The sequence below is a fragment of the Eschrichtius robustus genome, chromosome 11 (assembly GCF_028021215.1).
Source record: "Eschrichtius robustus isolate mEscRob2 chromosome 11, mEscRob2.pri, whole genome shotgun sequence".
Taxonomy (NCBI): domain Eukaryota; kingdom Metazoa; phylum Chordata; class Mammalia; order Artiodactyla; family Eschrichtiidae; genus Eschrichtius; species Eschrichtius robustus.
The window spans coordinates 106,799,879-106,819,324 of record NC_090834.1 but is presented as its reverse complement, the minus strand read 5'-3'; the positions used below and the strand labels follow the sequence as shown (position 1 = coordinate 106,819,324).

At 56.9% G+C, this 19,446-nt stretch overlaps 1 protein-coding gene across 3 annotated transcripts; it reads left to right on the top strand.

Moving 5' to 3' along the window:
• Nucleotides 1–3,582: 3,582 nt before the first annotated feature.
• Nucleotides 3,583–16,727, top strand: RASGRP2 (RAS guanyl releasing protein 2). Of its 3 annotated transcripts, XM_068554850.1 has the most exons (16): nucleotides 3,583–3,723; nucleotides 4,370–4,472; nucleotides 5,019–5,081; nucleotides 5,408–5,539; nucleotides 6,308–6,458; nucleotides 6,657–6,830; nucleotides 6,990–7,106; nucleotides 8,831–9,112; nucleotides 10,413–10,490; nucleotides 10,697–10,819; nucleotides 11,150–11,265; nucleotides 14,349–14,490; nucleotides 14,757–14,793; nucleotides 15,377–15,553; nucleotides 16,433–16,497; nucleotides 16,661–16,727. In XM_068554850.1, the coding sequence occupies exons 1-15, from the start codon at nucleotides 3,651–3,653 to the stop codon at nucleotides 16,489–16,491; spliced, it is 1,827 nt and encodes a 608-aa protein (XP_068410951.1). In that variant the 5' UTR covers nucleotides 3,583–3,650; the 3' UTR covers nucleotides 16,492–16,497; nucleotides 16,661–16,727. The 3 variants fall into 3 exon arrangements, with proteins under 3 accessions (XP_068410951.1, XP_068410949.1, XP_068410950.1); XM_068554848.1 differs by lacking the exons at nucleotides 3,583–3,723; nucleotides 4,370–4,472; nucleotides 5,019–5,081 and adding an exon at nucleotides 6,045–6,126 and having other exon boundaries at nucleotides 5,470–5,539; XM_068554849.1 differs by lacking the exons at nucleotides 3,583–3,723; nucleotides 4,370–4,472; nucleotides 5,019–5,081 and adding an exon at nucleotides 6,048–6,126 and having other exon boundaries at nucleotides 5,500–5,539.
• The last annotated feature ends 2,719 nt before the right edge of the window (nucleotides 16,728–19,446 follow it).

Sequence of the window (19,446 nt, the reverse complement as noted above, 5' to 3'; positions counted from 1 at the left end):
TCTGACCAACTTCACCCACTCCCCAATAAACTGGTTCTCCTTGGGAGCCTCCTTACTCCTCTCTCTGTTGGGAAATATTTTTAGCTCTGGGCGGCATAGCAGCTGCGCAGTCACCGTGCCTTACCCCCACCCGTGTCAGGTGCGTTCCCTCAGAAGGTGGGGGTGGCCTGTGGGGGCGGGGCCCGGACTCTCCTGCCCCTTTCCAAGCGTCACCCTCCACGCCTCTCTTCCCAGTGCTGTGTCCATACTAGGTCAGCGGCCTGCTAGGCTTGCCGGGGGCGTGGCATCCGCCCGGGTGGGGCCCACCCGGGCCGGGAGCTGGGACTTAGGCAGAGGCCTCCAGGACTACTGAAGATCCACGCGGTCGGGGGGCGGGACTCAAAAGGGGGAGGAGCCTCTGGGTGGTTGGCGCCTTCTTGACTCCGCCCTTAGCCCCGCCCCACTGCGGCGTTTAAGGGTCTCTCAGCAGGTGGCTGCGCTAGGTCCACAGTAAGGAGAGTGTTAGGGCGGGGGACACGCACAGACCGTCTAGGCTAGGCCGGTGTTGCCCCTCCTCACTTGGGGAAACTAAGGACCAGAAGGGGCCTGTTTGTAGGTCTCGTTTTACCGAGATTGAGGTGTGGGGGAGGTCCTGCCTCCGCAGCCGGGTAGCAGGGCGGGGCAAGCCTCAGAAGATTTGTTTGGGGCCCGATGGTTTCACAGTGAGTGTGTTTGAACCCGAACAGCCGGAAACGGTTACCGGCTCCGCTAGGCCCGGCTTGTGGGGACCCCAACCGCCTGCGGCTTCCCCTCCCAAGTTCCTCTCTGCCGGGGGCGGGGCGGGGCGCAGGCCCCCAGGCTCCAGTTTTCTAGCTGCGGAGAACCCACCCGTCGCTTGCAGCTGCCCCTTTTCATCTGGCCTCATGGGGAGCCAGGCTTCCGGGGCCCCAGTCCCTCCTGTGTGAACTGGAGCTCCCTCTATCCCCAGACCTCGAGGCCCCTTCTCCAGGTAGCCGCGTTTTCATTCCTCCCTCCCTACAAGCCCCTCTCCTCCAAGTGTTCCCACCTTGTCCTAGCCCCTCCCCCAGGCTATCACAAGGACCCGCCGCGCCCACGCCCCCGATCTCTACCCGACCTGTGCCCCCTCGCTGCCCGCAGGAAGACGCCCGGCCCCAGGCCGGGTTAGCCCCGTGGGAACGGTTTGTCTCGAAAACAGGAACCCGGGCCGGGGGCTGGGCGGGGCGCCCCTTCCCCACCGCAGTCTGCTTCCTGCCCCTCCCGGCTTCCTCTGCCCCACACCAGGCAGGGCGGGGGGCAGGGGGGTGTCTGTGGTGGGGGGAGAGGACCGGTGGTTTAGTTTCCCCCCTCCATGTCCCGCGCGGCCTTACCTCCCCTCACCCACCCTCGGCGCGGCCCGTGGCGCAGCCCCCCCGCCCGCGGCCCTGGTCTCCCGGTCGGCGCGGCAGGGCAGGGGTTAAGCTGCCGCAGGGCCCGCCGTGTGCGGGGCGAGAGGGAGCCCCCGATGGGGGAGGCGCAGCCGCCGGTGCGGAGCCCGGCGCAGGGGCGGGAGGGGAGGCGAGGGGAGGGGAGAGGAGGGGGCGGCCGCGGAGCGGGGGCGGGGCGGCGGGGAGCGGGGCCGCGGCGCGGAGAGCGGGCGGGAGCCGCAGCCGCAGCGAGGTCGGCGGGCAGGAGAGCACGGAGGTGGCGCCAGCCGGGCCGGGTGCGGGCTTCTTGCCGCGGGTCCCAAGTGTGAGTGAGCGAGCGCGGGGGGGAGAGGGGGGCGCGCAGGGCAGAGGAGGCCCGGCCCCTAGGGGCCCTCGAGGGCGGCGCAGACGGGCTGGGGGCGGCGGGTGGGTTGGTGGGTGGGGAGGCTGCGGCCCGGGTCAGGGCTAGGAGGGACCTGCCGAGAGACCCGAAGCTCCCTGGACAAGCGCGGGAGGGGGCGGCATCCGGGGCGCACCCGGCCCCTCCTAGCCATGTCTCAGCGGGACCTTCCCCGGCGAAGCCCCCATTTGACAGGTGAGAAAATTGAGGCTCCGAGAGGCCAAGTGACTCTCAAGGTCACACAGCGAGGAAGCGGGAGAGCCGGGCGGCGATGACTCTGGGTGCCTCTTAGGAAAAGTCTACCAGAGAACTCCATAGAGGAGTCCCCCGCTCCCCGCCCGCAGCCCGGGGGAGTATGTGTAGGGGCGGGGTACCTTCTGTGGGGCAAGGCTTTGCCAGCGTCCATGGGTGCGGGATGTCAGGTCGCTGGGGCCGCAGGGCTGGCCCTGGATCGCAGATGAAGGGGGCGGGGGCGGAATGGGCGTGTGTGCGTACCCACCGGGTGTGTGCATGTGTGGGAGAGTGTACATGCGTGTAGGTGCACTGCCTTGCGTGTGTGCACACGTGTGCGGATGTCAGCGCTGCTGTGGCCGCGGAACTCCAGGCTGGCCTGGCTCTAGTGAGCAGCAGGGCCGGAAGCCGGCCCCTTCAACGGGTTTGCATTCTGGGGTAGGGAGCTGGGTATGTGTGTCCGAGGTTTCCTTCGTTCAGGTGTGCGAGGGGTGTGGGTGCCATTGTGTGTGTGAGAGAGAGTATGGGAGGTAATTGCCTGAGGCTCGGCTTTTTGGGAGCCTCAGGCATTCTTGCACCCCGATGTGGGTCCCTGGCCTCGGGCGTGGAATGAGTGTCTGTCTCTGCATGGGTGCGTATATTCCCGCCAGTGACTGGAGTTGCTGGTGGAGTCGTACAGGCACTCTCCACCCCCCACGGTGCTAGCGCCCCCTTCTGGGCACCCTACTCTGTGCTCGAGTGTGGACGGCCTGTGTGTGCACTCAGTTCGACTGTGCAGTATGGGGACCTGCGTCAGGGTCTGGGGATGAAGATAGCCTGCGGAAGGGCTGAGCCGGGACCCTTGGGGCCTTCACGGAGGAGGTGGCTTGGGAACGCGTGGTTCCCAGGCTCAGGCTTCCCGCTGACGCCTCCGGGCCGCAGTGGGCTCCCCGCTCCGCCCTCTCCGCCCCCCCCCCCAGGAATGTTCCTCTCCGCTCCAGCCCGCCTCCCCAAGGGCAGGCCCCTGGGGGCTGCTACAGCCCCGCCTCCCCTTCCGGGGAGCCCGGGAGGGGGCGACGGGGGCAGGACGCCTGGGTTCCTCCCCCCTCTCATCCCAGGGAGAAATTCCTCCGAGGTCCCCTCAGGCTCTGGGTTCCCAAAATAACCCTGCGGGGGAAGGGAGGCTGTGAAGGGAGGGAAGCGGGAGGGGCGCAGAACTGAGCTGCGGGGTGCTGCAGGTGCCTCTGGGGAGAGGACGTGAGGAGAAGAGGGCCTGCGGGGAGGGGGGCTGGGATACTAACCAGCCCCCGGAGTTCTGGCTCGTCCCCATCCCCGGGGAGTCCCTCAGCCCTCCCACGACTCCAAGGGTGGGCCGGAAGCTTCTTGGCCAGTTCGTTTCCCAACTGGTGGGTTGCAACATCCCGGGCCAGTTAACCCCAGGAGTGGCCGCGGCGGACGACTCCGCCCCTGCCCAGCAGGGGGCGTGCCTGCCCCGCCCCATTTCTGTCCGCGGGGCCGCTCCCCCGGCCCGCGCCTTCGCCGACTCCCGCTCTGCCTCTCCCGGGACAGGGGTCCGGTCCGAGCCCCGTGGAGGCTCTCGGAGCGCAGCTTGGCCCAGCCTACCCGCGCCGGAGGCCATGGCGGGCGCCCTGGACCTGGACAAGGGCTGCACGGTGGAGGAGCTGCTCCGTGGTTGCATTGAAGCCTTCGGTGAGTGGCACGGGAGGACACGCCCAGCCTGAGCCCAGCCGGGAGCCTGAACCCGGACCCCTGCCTCCCAGGGCAGACCTCTGCCCAACTCGCATCCTGCAGCCTCTTTGGCGAAAGTCTCCTCTGCATCCCGGGGTAGAGAGATCCACACGCTGCAGAAAGAGAAAAGGTTTCCCTTCCCTAGTATACCAGCGTTGAAGGGAGGGACGGCGGTGTCCCCAGACTCTGACCCATGAGGACCATTATCTGCCTCCCCGGGGGATCCGGAGGAACTCGCTATTGCGGCCTGGAAGCTGTTTCCGGCTGATGGGGGGTGGCTTATCTGGTGAAGGGGTGCCCCTTCCCCAGGCACTCAGGAAATGACCTCTGGATTCTTGACACCGCGGAACCCGTCTCCTTCCGCCCCAGCTGGTTCCCCTCCAGACTACAGGCCCGACTCAGACGCTCCTCTCCTCTAGTTCCTCGGATCCTGCCTTATCCCTCTTCCACCCTACCTTTACTTTATAATCTGCCTCCTGGTTTCGGAGCCCTGGGAAAACCGGAGGCGGCCGGGAGCCAGAAACCCGGCAGGCTGCGGGGTAGGGTTTAGGGACCGCAGCTGCGGGACGTAGGGTCAACCCGCTTCTCCTTGACCCCTCGGAGTTAGATGACTCCGGGAAGGTGCGGGACCCGCAGCTGGTGCGCATGTTCCTCATGATGCACCCCTGGTACATCCCTTCCTCTCAGCTGGCGGCAAAACTGCTGCACATATATCCTTCGCCAGCCTCGCCAAGGGCCCTGCGGTCCGGGTCCATAAGGGAGCCCCGCTGCCCAGCGGGGGCAGAGGATGGGCTTCGCTCCTAGAGCGTGGGCCGCTCCCACATCACAGAATTCAGGATTGGCCCAGGCTCCAGCTAGGGCCTAAGCTCCACCCCTTTCCTCCCCTCTGAACTAAGGCCCCGTCCCCGGGTCTCTCCCCAGCCTAGGCCTTGCTCTCTCCTCCCCACAGCCTAGGACCTGCTTCTACTCCCAGCGCAGGTCCTGCCTCTTGCTCCTCTCCCAGAACCCAGGTCCTGCTCTCAGCCTCTCCCAGAATCTGGCCCCCATGTCCACCCAGGCACCCTCCCAAAGCTCACACCTCACCTCTGCCTTCAGCCCCTTTCCAGAGCTTGGGCCCTGCCCACCCCAGACCCCACCCCTAGAACTTCTCCTAGAACCAGGCCCTGCCCTCAGCCTCCCCCAAGAACTCGGGTCCCATCCCCTGCCTCCTTTTCTAGAGTAAGTCTCCATCCTTGTTTTCCTTAACTCTGCTTCACCTACCAACAATCCCGGAAGGACAGCTCCAATTCGCTTCAGGTGAAAACATGCCATCTGGTCAGGTGAGTCTTCCTCTTGGGGCTCAGTCCCCTCCTCTGCTCCCTTATCTCAGGCTTCAGACTGGCCTGAAGGAGTGGAAATAGCTCGTTCTGGAAGCTGGTCATGTGGGTTTGAACCCGGCTCTGTCCATGGCGGTGGTGCTGCTGAAGGCTTGCCCCTTCCTGGTCCTGGACTGGTCCCTGTTTTCTGATCTGCCCAGTGCCGGTGGGGAAGGAAAGAGCTCGGCGAGGGGAACCACAGTTTGAGGCTCTTTCCCCGTCTCTGGGAAACTACGATCCTAGGGAATGTGGGGGAAGGGCTGCCTTGGGTGACTCTGAACCTCCACCAGGTACTGGATTTCAGCATTCCCAGCGGAGTTTGATTTGAATCCTGAGCTCGCTGAGCAGATCAAGGAGCTGAAGGCTCTGCTAGACCAAGAAGGGAACCGCCGGCACAGCAGCCTCATCGACATCGAGAGCGTGTGCGTGGGGGGAGCTCGGAGGGCTGGGAAGGGCACTCAGCATCCTACACCATCTGCACTTAATACGTGTTTGTTGAATTGAATGGGTGAGGGTCATGTCACTCTTGCTTAAAAACCTTCTATGGCTCCCTATCGTCTTCACAATGCCTCGGCTGGGGATTAAGGCCTTTCATAGTCTCAGGCCAGCTTGGCATTCCTGCCTCATCTTCCACAGCCCACCGCCCTACACCAGGCACCTCATACTGCAGCTGCATGGGTCCACTCACCATTCTGCAGCCCCTGCATCCTTTCCCACCATGGCTCTTTGCTCATGTCCCCTTGCCTCCTCCTCCGTGTTATCAAAGCTCAGCACAAGTGTGGAGTGTCTGTGGACTCTTTTCAGGGCAGAATTTGTCGTTCCTGCCTCTGTTCCTCCATGACACTTTGTACAGACCCCTGCCCAGAGACCTCTGCACTTGTGCCACGCTATTTCGTGATTGTTTGTTTCTGTGTCTGTCTCCCTCAGTAGACTGTGAGCTCCTCGGGGGCAGGAACCGTGTCTTGCTCATCTCTGTACCCCCAGCGCCTAGCACAGTGCCTGGCACAGAGTAGGTCTTCCATAAATCTGTGTTGAGTGCGTGACGAGGGGGAGATTGCAGGAGGTGCTGGGACTGGGGACATTCGTGCTCTGCACAGTGTCTCGCAGTCAGCGTGAGTGGCATGAGTGTGGGGCCATGAGGGGTGGGGCATCTCCAGCAAAGGACTCACTGCCCCGCCCTACTCCCCCAGCCCCACCTACAAGTGGAATCGGCAGGTGACCCAGAGGAACCCTGTGGAACAGAAAAAGCGCAAGATGTCCCTGTTGTTTGACCACCTGGACCCCATGGAGCTGGCAGCACATCTCACCTACTTGGAATATTGCTCCTTTTGCAAGATCCTGGTGCGGCCCAATGGCCTTCGGTCAGGGAGCGGGTGTGGGCTGGAGAGGGGGTGCCAGGAGGGGCAGGGTCTCTGGGGTAGGTGGGGTCACAGGGTAGGTCTGGGGTTTCAGTGTAACCACCAAAGGGCCACTGGAGGGTGAGGAGCGGCCGTTGGTGAGGGGAGGGGCCACAGGGTGCTGAGGCCACCCTGCCTGCAGTTCCAGGACTATCACAGTTTCGTGACTCACGGCTGCACCGTGGACAACCCTGTCCTGGAGCGATTCATCTCCCTCTTCAACAGTGTCTCGCAGTGGGTGCAGCTCATGATTCTCAGCAAGCCCACAGCCCCGCAGCGGGCCCTGGTCATCACACACTTCGTCCACGTTGCAGAGGTGCCTGCCCCTCCCCTTCCCCCCAACCTCCCCAATTGCCAGTAGGGCTGAGTCCCTCCTTTCCCCTAACCCACTGCCAGGTCTTCTCCAGAAAAGCTGGGCCAAGTTCTGGGCCCACTCAGTGACTCACTGCCTCATCTCTCTCCATTTATTCCCCAGAAACTCCTGGAGCTGCAGAATTTCAACACGCTGATGGCGGTGGTCGGGGGCCTGAGCCACAGCTCCATCTCCCGCCTCAAGGAGACCCACAGCCACGTGAGCCCGGAGACCATCAAGGTGCTTGAGACTCGGGGGGTCAGGGGAACGGCCTGGTCAGCCTTCCCAGGGCTGGCCTCGCCGAGAACTCCCAGCAGCGCTGGGGGCTGGGCACTCCCTCTTCATTTGATAAATGAGGAAACTGAGTCTGGGGGTTAAATCCTTTCCCAGTTGTACAGTGAAAGCAGCAGAGTGGAGTCTCACAGGTCTGCCGAACTTCAAAGCTCGTGCTTTACTCTTCCCCTGCTTATTTTATTTTATTTTATTTTTTCGGCCGTGCCGCACACATGTGGGATCTTAGTTTCCTGACCAGGGATCAAACCCGTGCCCCCTGCAGTGGAAGCACTGAGTCTTAACCACGGGACCACCAGGGGAAGTCCCTATTTTATTTTAAAAAACATAACTGGTGACATACATATAGAAAAGTCTATAAAACATATGTACAGTTAAAAAAATTAGAAAACGCCTGTGTAACTACCACTCAGGTCAAGAAGTAGAACACTGCCAGCCCCCGAAGCTCCCAGCACCTTAGAGCATAACTCCCTCCTCATCAGAGGCAAACAATGTCGTGACATTCCTAAGGATGATGACCTTGCTTTTCTTTCTTTCTTTTTAAAATTTTTATTTATTTATTCATTTATTTTGGCCGTACTGCACGGCATGTGGGATCTTAGTTCCCCAAACCCGTGCTCCCTGCAGTGGAAGCTCAGAATCCTAACCACTGGACCACCAGGGAATTCCTGACCTTGTTTTTCTGGGTGGCTTTACCACCTATGTATGCATCCCAAAACCATATGGGTTTCTTGTTGCCTGTTTTTGAACCTCCTATGAATGGAATTGTGTTGTATATGTGATTTTACTTCTTGCTTCTTTCATTCTTACATTCTGTTGTGTGGAGCAATTGTTCATTCACTTCCGTTGCCGTATAATATTTTAGTCCACCCCGATTTGTGTATCTCCTCTACTGTTGAACATTTGGGGTTTTTCCAGTTTGGGCTGTTACGAATGATACCACTAAGAATATTCTTCGAAATCGTCGTCCTGTGCTGCTCTGCCTCCCTGATCCTCCGTTTCCTCTCCTGTGAAATGGTTTTTAAAAAAATTATTTATTTATTTATTTTCTTTATTTTTTTGGCTGTGTCGGGTCTTAGCTGCGGCACGTGGGGTCCTCGTTGAAGCTTGCGGGATCTTTTGTTGTGGCGCGGGCTCTTCATTGCGGCGTGCGGGCTTCTCTCTAGTTGTGGCGCACAGGTTCCAGAGTGCTGGGCTCTGTAGTTTGCGGCACGCAGCCTCTCTTGTTGAGGCACGCGAGCTCAGTAGTTGCGGCATGGGGGCTTAGATGCCCCGCAGCGTGTGGGATCTTAGCTCCCTGACCAAGGATCCAACCCGTGTCCCCTGCATTGGAAGGCGGATTCTTTACCACTGGACCACCAGGGAAGTCCCCCCTTCTGTTAAATGTTGATGATAATCTGTGCCTAGGCCTGGTGTAGAGGTGTGGTATTTGGTAGTGGGTGTCCCTTTGAACTCATGACCTATGAATTCTGATTCCCAGGGGCTAAGGGAGCCAGTGTTGGGGGATAGTGAGGGAGGCTTTTGACCTTTCACCCATCCCTGACCCTGACTCCACATCCTCTCCCACGTTTCCAGGGCTGGGCAGGGGAAGGAGAGTTGAGCCTGTGACATGTGATGTGTATGTGATGCGTGTGTGTGTGTGTGTGTGTGACCCTCTGCCCTTTGTCCCCCAGCTCTGGGAAGGTCTGACAGAACTAGTGACGGCCACTGGCAACTATGGCAACTACCGGCGCCGGCTGGCAGCCTGCGTGGGTTTCCGCTTCCCCATCTTGGGTGTGCACCTCAAGGACCTGGTGGCCCTGCAGCTGGCACTGCCTGACTGGCTGGACCCCACCCGGACCCGACTTAATGGGGCCAAGATGAAGCAGCTCTTCAGCATCCTGGAGGAGCTGGCCATGGTGACCAGCCTTCAGCCCCCAGTGCAAGCCAACCCCGACCTGCTGAGCCTGCTGACGGTGAGGGGCCAGCAGCGGGGTCGACAGCTGCACCTGGTCCTGCAGGCTTGGCCTTGGGTTCTCAGTTCTGATCGAAGAACTGAGACCCAGCCTGGGCCCCAAGGTTGGGGTGAACTTGGAGAAGGGTTCTAGGCTCCAGATGGGGCTGTGGGCCCCTGAGGCTGGCGTGTGGACTTGAGGCTGGGCCTGGGCCCTGGGTTGAGTTCCTAGCAGTGGGCTGTGTTCAAGGTTTGGGGTCAAACTCTGGATTCTGGGTATAGGGGTGGCTTTTATTTTATTTATTTATTTATTTATTTATTTATTTATTTATTTATTTATTTAAATCAGAGTTTTTAAAAAAATTTTGTTTATTTATTTCTTTATTTTTGGCTGTGTTGGGTCTTCGTTTCTGTGCGCGGGCTTCCTCTAGTTGCGGCGAGTGGGGGCCACTCTTCATCGCGGTGCGTGGGCCTCTCACTATCGCGGCCTCTCGTTGTGGAGCACAGGCTCCAGACGCGCAGGCTCAGTAGTTGTGGCTCACGGGTCCAGTTGCTCCGCGGGATGTGGGATCTTCCCAGACCAGGGCTCGAACCCGTGTCCCCTGCATTGGCAGGCAGATTCTCAGCCACTGCGCCACCAGGGAAGCCCTATTTTATTTTTTTAATTTTAATTTTAATTTTTTGGCTGTGCTTCGCGGCTTGTGGGATCTTAGTTCCCTGACCAGGGATGGAACCCGCACCCTCGGCAGTGAAAGCGCCGAGTCCTAACCCCTGGACCGCCAGGGAATTCCCCAGGGGCGGCTCTTAAACATGGCCCTGAGCTCTGAGGTTCTGGGCTTGGTCTTGGACTTGGTTTTGAGCCCTAGAGTAGGAGTTGTGTTCTAGTCCAGATCTGAACTAGGTTCTAATTGTTGGGCTGGGGCTTAGGTTTTAAGGTTTGGTGTGAAGTCCTACCTGTTTCTAGGTTCTGGACTGAGATGGGGATTGAAATCTGAGCTGGAGTCTGGTTGCTGGATAGGCTTCTATGTTGAGGGGGGAATTTCAGAGCTCTCAGCTGGGTTGTGACCTGGATTCTTGGCTGAGATCTTGGCAGTGCATTGTGTTCAAGGTTTGGGGCCAAGACACAGGTTCTGGTCTGTGTGCTAGGCTGGCGTGTGGTTGCTGGGATGTGTTCTAAGCTGGCCTTTGTCCTGAGTCTAGCTTCTGGGCCAGGCTCGGGGCTGGGCTGCGACCTCTAGGTGGACCTGTGGTCCTGAGCTCTGGGCAGTGGGCTCCTGAGAGCAGCGGAGGCCGGTGGGCGTGATCAGACCTGTGTGTCCCAGGTGTCTCTGGATCAGTATCAGACAGAGGATGAGCTCTACCAGCTGTCCCTGCAGCGGGAACCGCGCTCCAAGTCCTCGGTGAGGGGCGGACTCGCTGCTTACCCACTCGGCCCATCCTCTTCCTCCCCCACCTCTGCCCTCCTGGGAGTTCCAAGATTAGAGGCTACCTCACCCATCCTGCTCGTTGGGCAGGCTTCCTTGTCCCCAGGGCTTGCCCTCTCTCCTCCACTGGGCCCTGGGCTTCCTCACCTCTGGCCCTCTCTCAGCCTCGACCATTCCCACAGCCAACCAGCCCCACCAGCTGCACGCCGCCGCCCCGGCCCCCGGTGCTGGAGGAGTGGACCTCAGCGGCCAAACCCAAGCTGGATCAGGCACTCATGGTGGAGCACATTGAGAAGATGGTGGAGGTGAGACTCCGTGGCAGCCGGCTCCGGAGTCTGCGGGGGGCGGGGCAGGCGTAGTGGTCAATCAAGGCTAGTTGTGCCAGGGCACTGCCCTGGGAGCCACCACCAGTGCCAGGTTCAAGGGCCGACAGTCTCCAGAAGGCACGGGGCGCAGCTGATGGGTGGGGTTGGGATGGGGGTACGGAGAAGGGAGGTGGTGGGGGAGACAGACAGCTGCCCACGGCTGAGATGCCCCCCCCCCCCCCTTCATCACTTGGACTGGGAATGTGGGCAGGGTGGGGCCGATGCTCCTTTTATCCTCCCCTCCCCCATGTGTCCCTCTATGTACTCCAGTCTGTGTTCCGGAACTTCGATGTCGATGGGGACGGCCACATCTCACAGGAGGAGTTCCAGATCATCCGTGGGAACTTTCCTTACCTCAGCGCCTTTGGAGACCTCGACCAGAACCAGTGAGGAGGCCTGGGGGCAGGGGGAGAGGGAAGGCAGGCTCACTTCCCCTTGGGTTTTAGTTTCCTCCCGTGCAAGATGAGGACATTGAACCAGATGATCTTGAGGGAGGAAGCCACCCATGTGGGGAGGGGCTCTTGTTTTCGGGGTGGCTGCCAGCTGCAGAGGCACAGGGTTACCTCACTTACTCAGACCGAAGAGGGGGTGGGGGGACTCCACCTGAATCTTGCAAAGACTGTGGCCTGGGGACTTTTGCTACGTAAATGCCATTTTATTTGTGGAGCTCACAGCTGGCAAAAAGTGTGGGCACGTTGAACTCCTCGGTAGCCTGTCTTAATGAATAGATAAGAAAAGCCTGCAATTAGCAGCACCCGCTTGCTTATCAACAATTCACAATTCACATGCTGACAATTTGGACAAACAGCTGGTTCTCTGGAGTAGGTTAAACATGCCCCCTGCAACCATGTTCGCACCCTGGTTTTGCTGAGCGGACAAAATTCCAATCAAAATTTATAGTCCATCCCAGGTCGATTTACTTTTTAATGTTATCCGTATTTCAAAAAGCTGGGTTTTTTTCCATATTATAAAAATCCATGGATAAAAAAAATCCAGGTAGTAAAATAGATTTATAGTGAGCAAAGTGTATAAGGTAAGAAGTGAAAATTCCCTCCCTCCTTTCCCACTCAGAGGTTGTCATTAGTAACTATGTTAGTAACATTACTGGCTGGCAATGCCTGTATCTTTCCAGTCTTTTTTTCATGCATGTTGCAAATTGTTAGAGAATTTGTCTGTGTCTGTTTCACAGACAAACAGGATGATGGTTTAAATCTAGTTCCGCCAGTGGCGTTCATTGTAGTTGCTTTGTTTCTCCTCCCACTGTTGGGAGCAAATAGTTGAAAACAGAGTTTTCTCTAAGTTGAAAACAGTTCCCCGTCACCTCCCTGGGTGGGGTGGATTTTTTCCAGGCCACACTTTTAGGGAGGGTGCAGCCCTTGGAGACCTTCAAGGCGTCAGCTTCATGCAGGCGTCTCAGCCTTAACTCCCCACCTCCTGCAGTCCCCAGGCAGGTATCAAAATCCAGCACCTGGCTCCTGGGGCAGCCGCAGCTCACTGCCTCAATTTGAAGATCTCTCTTTGTTTCTGAAACTTGGGGGTTTCCATTTCTTACAAACTCACCTATGCATTTAAAGCAATTTTTGCTATATTTTAACCAGCATCTGGGTATTTGTAGCAGTAGGGTTTTCAGGGGTCTTTTTTGTTTTTGTTTTAAAATCACTGTCTTGACAGAACTGCATGCTTTGTGTTTTTTTACTTTTGTTTTCCACTTAAACCCTCATCATGGACATCTTTCCAGGCCGATTCATGCAGAACTACCTCATTCTTTAGAACAGCTGCAGAGTATTACACTGTGTGGCTGGGCCATCATTTGCCTCACCATTCTCCTGCTGATGGACATGTAGACTGTTCCCAGTTTTCCGCTATTAATATCCACCATGCTACTGTGAACATCTTTGTACCGATGCACTCAGGCCACTATTTTTGTAGGAGAAATTCCTAGAAGTGGGATAATTGGATCAAAAGATATGCACATTCTAAATTAGAAGAGAGACTGCCAAGGTGACCTCAGGCAAGGTTGTGCCAGCTTGCACTCCCATCAGCAGTGAACGAGTGCCCATTTCCCAACTTCCTTGCCAACAGTGGATGCTATAATAAGCTTTACAATTTTGCCAGTCTAATTGGCAAATGGTGTCTTGGTTAAATTTGCATTTCTTTAATACTAGTGGGGGTAGGATATCTTCATATGTTTATTGGCCGCTTCTATTTCTTCTGTAAATTGCCTGTTCGTGTTCTTTGTCCATTATTCCACTGGGTTTGTGAGTCTTTTTCTCACTGATTTCTAGAATCTCTGTTAATGGATATTAACCCTTGGTGTTGAATATGTTTGCAAATATTTTCTCCCAGTCTGTCATTTATGTTGTCCTTTTCCATATAAAATTTTTTAAAATGTGTGCTCAATATGTCAGTCTTTTCCTTTATGGCTTCTCGGATTTGTGTTATGCGTAGAAAGGCCTTCATCCCCTCAAGATTACAAAATTCTTCCCTCATACCTTTTCAGATACTTTGAAAATTTTATTTTTTACATTAGTGTTCTGAATTTAGTGGGAATTAAGTTTTCATGGACAGTGTGACATAGGAGCCTAGGTTTACATATTTTCATAAACCGTCAGTTGTCCCAATGTACCATTGATTTGAAGGACCACCTGGATCACCCAAATACAATGGGCAGGCGTTTCCGACAAGGGCCACCCCTGGTGGAAATAGCTCCCAGTGGCCCAGCACCTATTAACCATTACAGACACTGTTGTCAATGCTGCATGGGCACTATCTCATTTAATCCTTACCCAAAGGCCTCTGAGGTGTAGGAACTATCATCGTCCCCATTTATAGAAGAGGAAACCGAGGGATGGGGAGATTAACTAGCCTGAAGGCACACAGAGAAGAAGTAGAGCCCAAATTTGAACTGAGTTCTGTCCATCTCCAGAGCACGTGCTCACTCTTTCCCTAAAATATGTGAATGGGTGAAAATAAAGGGCTCCGTGGGGAAGCCCCGGATTACCTTTCTGGCAGGATTACGCAAGAGTGAGACAGGTGCAGCTTTTTCCAATCTTACCTGGTCCCCAAGCTCATCAGAGATCTCTTAATTCTCAGGGCTCCGGACTGGTGTTCCACAGAGCTCACTTTGGGAAACAGAAGCTGATAATCCCATGGGAAAGTGCAGAGCAATTTTAGTTTACACACCAACTCTGTGAAGTGAGCAGGGCAGGAATTATGATCCCCATTTTTCCAGGGAGGAAACCCAGGGCAAGTGACTTGCCCAAGACCACACAACTAGTTAGTAGCAGCTACTACATCTGCCTGACTCCAAGTCTAGTGCTCTTTCTCTTTCCTGCACCAGGGGTCCAAAATCAGGAGTCGGTGAGGACCTTTAACTTGGTAGGGGTTTTTCCCAGTGGGATGGGTTAAGCTGGTGGTGGGTGGTCCCAGGGAGGCCCCCAGAGCTGAGGCCCTCCCCCTTCCCGGACAGGGATGGCTGCATCAGCAAGGAGGAGATGGTCTCCTACTTTCTGCGCTCCAGCTCTGTGCTGGGTGGCCGCATGGGCTTCGTACACAACTTCCACGAGACCAACTCCTTGCGCCCGGTCGCCTGCCGCCATTGCAAGGCCCTGGTGAGCCCCCGCCCAAGCCACACCCCTCCAGCACCGGCCCCGCCCCATCCACGCCCCGCCCTTCCTTCTGGCCCCGCCCCTGCCGGAGCCTTCTCAGCCTAGGCAAACCTTAATTCCACCTCTCCTCTTGCCGTTCTGAACAAAACCCTGAGGGGGCCCTAAGGCTCCAGAAAGGGTCAGTCCCACTCCCTGCCCATAGAAAGGAAGAAGTAGAGTCGTCCCCTCTAAACCCCTCCCCCCTACTACGGCCCCCTCCTCTATTTCAGATCCTGGGCATCTACAAGCAGGGCCTCAAATGCCGAGGTGAGATGGAATTGCAGGGCTGCTGGGCTGAGTTTTTTGGGAAGAGTTGCTATCTGGGTGAATATTCTTATTTTGGTGGGGTAATTGCCAAGGAGTGAAGTACCTTAGAGCCAAAGAGGCATGCTGATTGATGTGAAGCGGGTAGCCTTTAACAGGGCTTTTGTTGGGACTTCCCTGGCTATCCAGTGGTTAAGACTCCGTGCTTCCACTGCAGGGGGTGTGGGTTCGACCCCTGGTCTGGGAAGTAAGATCCCACCTGCCTCGCAGTGCTGCCAAAACCCCCCACCCCCAGAAACCAAAAACCAAGACAAGCAAACAAAAAACCCCAAAAACAAACAACAACAAGCAAACAAACAAAAACCATGGCCTTTATTTTGGTGAGGCAGCTGTCCAGGAACAGGGAGCTTTGGAGAGGGCACAGACTGCCGAGTAGGATGAAGAGAGCACTTTGAAAGGAGGCTCTTGTTTTGGTGGGGCAGCTGCTCAGGAGCAAAGGGACCTGGGGAGAGGTGCAGGCCTGCGGAATGGGGTGAAGGGTATTCTGATCAGTTGATCTGGCTGGGTTCCCCATCTGCCTCCCCAGCCTGTGGTGTTAACTGCCACAAGCAGTGCAAGGATCGCCTGTCAGTTGAGTGCCGGCGCCGGGCCCAGAGTGTGAGTCTGGAGGGGTCTGCACCCTCACCCTCACCCACACATACCCACCATCGCGCCTTCAGCTTCTCCCTGCCCCGCCCTGGCAGGCGAGGCTCCCGGCCTCCAGGTAAGAAGGGGGTCTCTTGCTGTACTGGCCTGTGGAGGGAGAGAGGCAAGGCCATGGTGGCATAGTATTACCTTCTCCAGGATGGAAACTATTGCAGAGTTTGTAATTGTCTTATTTTGGTAGGGTGATGGAGAAGGGCTGGACAGGTAAGGGTGTCAGAAGGTGACCAGGGAGCCCTCAACCCTCTGAGGCTGAGGAGGAGAGAGACTAATAAATAAAAAAGAGTAAAAGTGAAAGAGACTTCAAGATTCAATTTGCACTCTTATTTTGTTAGGGGGATTGACAATGGATTGGAGAGGGCGTTTGGTGAGCCATTTGCCTGTGTTTTCCTTTTTGGCTGCTTTGGAGGCTATTCTGAGAAAAGTCCCTTGTCCCCCAAATCTCCCAGCAGCTCTCTTGGGGCCATTGGTGGTTCTAGGTCAGTTTTCTGAATGACAGTTCCTCAAATGATTATTTTGCTGAGAACACCCTGAACAACCATGTTAAACTGGGGTCTAAGGCAGTTGACCACAACTGTTCAGACTGGCATAAGTCCTCAAAAATAGAGGCAGGCACAGGGCATAAGGTCTCAAATACAGAAAAGATGAAACCATTTGCATTGAGCCTTCCAGAAGTGCCGGGGTCTAAAATGTAAAACACACACAAAACTGACATTTAAGCAAACCGCACCGATACATCTGTGGCTGCAAAAAAGCTGTGGCAAAATGAAAACTTAGAAAAAGAGCCTCAAAAATTGGGCCTTTTGGTCATTCAGTGAATTGATTTTTGGTGGATGGTTCTGCTTCTGGGATGGGGCAGGGTGCCTCCGGGGATGGGGAGAAGGGCTGCTGAGGGCACAGGGACCCAGGAGTTGGTCCTGTGACACCCACCTCCCTGCAGAGATCCGAGAGGAGGACGTTCAGATGGTGGAGGACGGCGTGTTTGACATCCACTTGTAATCGATGGTGAGCCCCCCTGCAGCCTGTGCAGAGCCTCCCCACTCAGGGCTGGGGCAGTGCGGGGATGAGTGGGACGGGTGCTCTGTCCAAATGGCCCAGGCCAGGTGGAATCCTGCTTTTTGGGGAGGGGGGAGGGTCTTCCTCACAACCTCTGTCTTTTTCTTCCCAGCTGTGACTGGATCAAGCACTCATGCCTGCTTTGGAGAAAAGACTTGGACCAGAGCAGGGAGCCTGGGGTGCTGCGGCAGCAGGCTGGGGCTGGGGGGCGGGGTGTGAGGGTGGCATGCGGCTGAGGGCAGGGCCAGGGCTGGTGTCCCTAAGGTTGTACAGATTCTTGTGAATATTTGTATTTTCCAGATGGAATAAAGGCCCAAGTAATTAACCTGGACTATCAACGCCTAGAATCCTCGCGGGGGGCAGAGGGCAGGGGTCCGTAATCACAGGGACTAGAATTGTGGAGCCTAAAACTTTGTAGTCAGAGAATCTTGGGAGATCTGGAATCTCATGTGTCTGGAATCTTGGGGGGGAGTAGAATTGTAGGGGATAGAGCCTTAGAACCAGGAAACCGTGGAACAGAGAGTTTGGGGGGGAGGTCTAGAATCTCTCGGAGTCCAGAATCTTGGGGGCCTAAAACTTGAAAGTAGAACTGCAGAGCCTGGTGGTCATGTATAGCCATAGCCTTCAGCCCGCAGCTGAATTTCCCTTGCTTGACAGGTGGTCTTTCAGCCTCTGCTTGTATACTTCCAGCAACGGGGAGCTCACTACAGAGAATCATGGGAGGGAGGGGGCAGCCCAGAGTGCTGGATGTGGGGGAAGGAGCGAGGGGGGGCCACACTCCTTGGGCCTGCAGCCTCCTGGCCTGGCGCTGCTGCCAGCCGGAAGGACAGGGACTTCCAGAGGAAATGCATATTGATCCTGCTGTGAGCCTCTGGCAGCCTCTCCCGACCCAGCTCTTCCCTCCCGAGTTTGCAGCATGGAGGTTTTGGGGGTCACCACTACCTGAGAAAGGCTAAGGCCACTTCAGAGGCTGGTCTTGGTGAGGAGGGTGGACTGGGGGTCTTCGAAAGGTTCTGAAGCTGAGCCAGGCTGCCCCTGGGGTCAGGAGGCTCTAGACAGCAGTCCGAGAATGGGAGCTACCTCCCCAGCGCCCCCTGTCCCAAGCTGAAGCATGTCCTACAGCAACTGCAGGTTGTTCTGGGAGTAGAGGCCTGAGCACCCCAACTCCTACCTGCAAAGCACAATATCTGAGGACTTGGCAATGGCCTCGGCCCCCTCCCTCAAAGTTCCTTGACCCCATGCCCATCTTTCCCTTTGAGACCCCACTCCCCCTGGCCTACTCCTCATCTGGGGTACCTCCTCCTCCCACCCTGTTACTTCTCAGCTGCAGCTCTGCCACCTGTTGGGCCCCCCCAGCCCTGTCCCCCGTTGGGTCCCCCGCACTGCCCCTCCTTCCATCCTCAGCCCCCTCCCTCCCTTCCTCCTCTGGAGGCTGTAATATCCGTTTCACGATTTGGGGGCTGAGTTGCTATAACAACAGACGGCGATTGTGCTGTGAAGAGCAGCTCGCTCCCTGCGCTGCCTCCATCCCTGCAGCCTGGTCGGCTCCCCTCCCTGCCACCCCCCAGCCCCAGCCTGGCCTCTTCCCAGTGTGTGTGTTTGCAAATGTGTGCCCAGGTCTGCTCCCCCTGGGGATTGTGACGTGTGACTGCCTTTTCATGGTTGCCTGTGTGAATTTGGCAGATGAGCTTCACATTGTGTGCGTGTGTGCATGTGTGTGCACAGGCACGCATACTGTATTTGCTGCATTTCTCCTCCACCGTGTGTCCTCACTGGACCGCGCATGGGAGAAGGGCCACGTTGGGTGGGTGCCTGTTGGGGGGGTGTCTTGAAGTGGTGGGTCCCACCTACATCCGGTACTCCGAAGCCTGGACCTGGGTGGGGGGAGGCATCACTGTAGCTGGGGGAGGGGCAGGGAGGTGCAGCAGCTGCCAGGTGACCTTTCCTGCCCTTGATGGGCAAAGGTGGCCCAGGGAGCTGGGGGTGGGGACCAGAGACAAGTGCTCACTCTTGAATCTCTCCCTGCCCCTGCCCTCCGCCCACCCCCTTCCCACACCCATCTATAAGGGTCTGAGAGAAAGTCTCTGTGAGTCACTGTGCCTGTCTGTGTGCCCATCTATGCCCTGTTGCCTGGCTGGACACGTCTCTGTGTGTGTGTGCGTGTGTGTGTGTGCGTGTGTGTGTGTGTTGTGTGTGTGTGTGTGTGTGTAGCCTGCAGGGAGAGGAGCAGTGGGGGATGCGTAGGGCAGTGGGCTCTGGGGTCAGAGAGGCAATTTCACATTCACAGGCCCTGACTCAGCAGTTCCCATTCTCTGGCTCCTCTAGTGGCCTTGGTGGGGCCATCCTGAGGGTCTCTCCGTCAGAGTAGGCCCCCCAAGTCTAGAACCTGGCTCAGGGATCTCTCTTCCCAACCTCTAGGGTCCTACAGCCTGGGTCCCCCTCTCATCCCCTCACAGGCCGGGAGGGAGCTCTCTGGTGGGGCGGGTGTCCCCACCCATCTACTCAGTAATTGACCACTCTGTGCAAAGTGCCTCGGGGGGCAGGATGACCTCGTCCTCTGTGTACACCTGTTCCCCCTGAGGCATGCATCTGCCTCAGGCACCTGTGTGCACAAGTTTGTGTATGTTCTTGAGTAAGTATATGCTTCTTGTGGGTGTTGTTCCATGGGGGGGCATTTCTGCAGGTGTCCCTGTGTGTCCCCTTGGGAACGCCTGTGTGCACATGGCTGTGAGTACACCCACGAGTGCGCATGCATGTATTAGTGGTCGAATGCTAGTGTTCTTGCATGTTGCCTCTGGCTAAGGAAGCGCCAACTACCACTGGCTGTGCAGATCACGGACCCTGCAACAGAAATCAGGGTCCTGGAGTGAGCTGGCAGAATGGTCCTTCACACACACA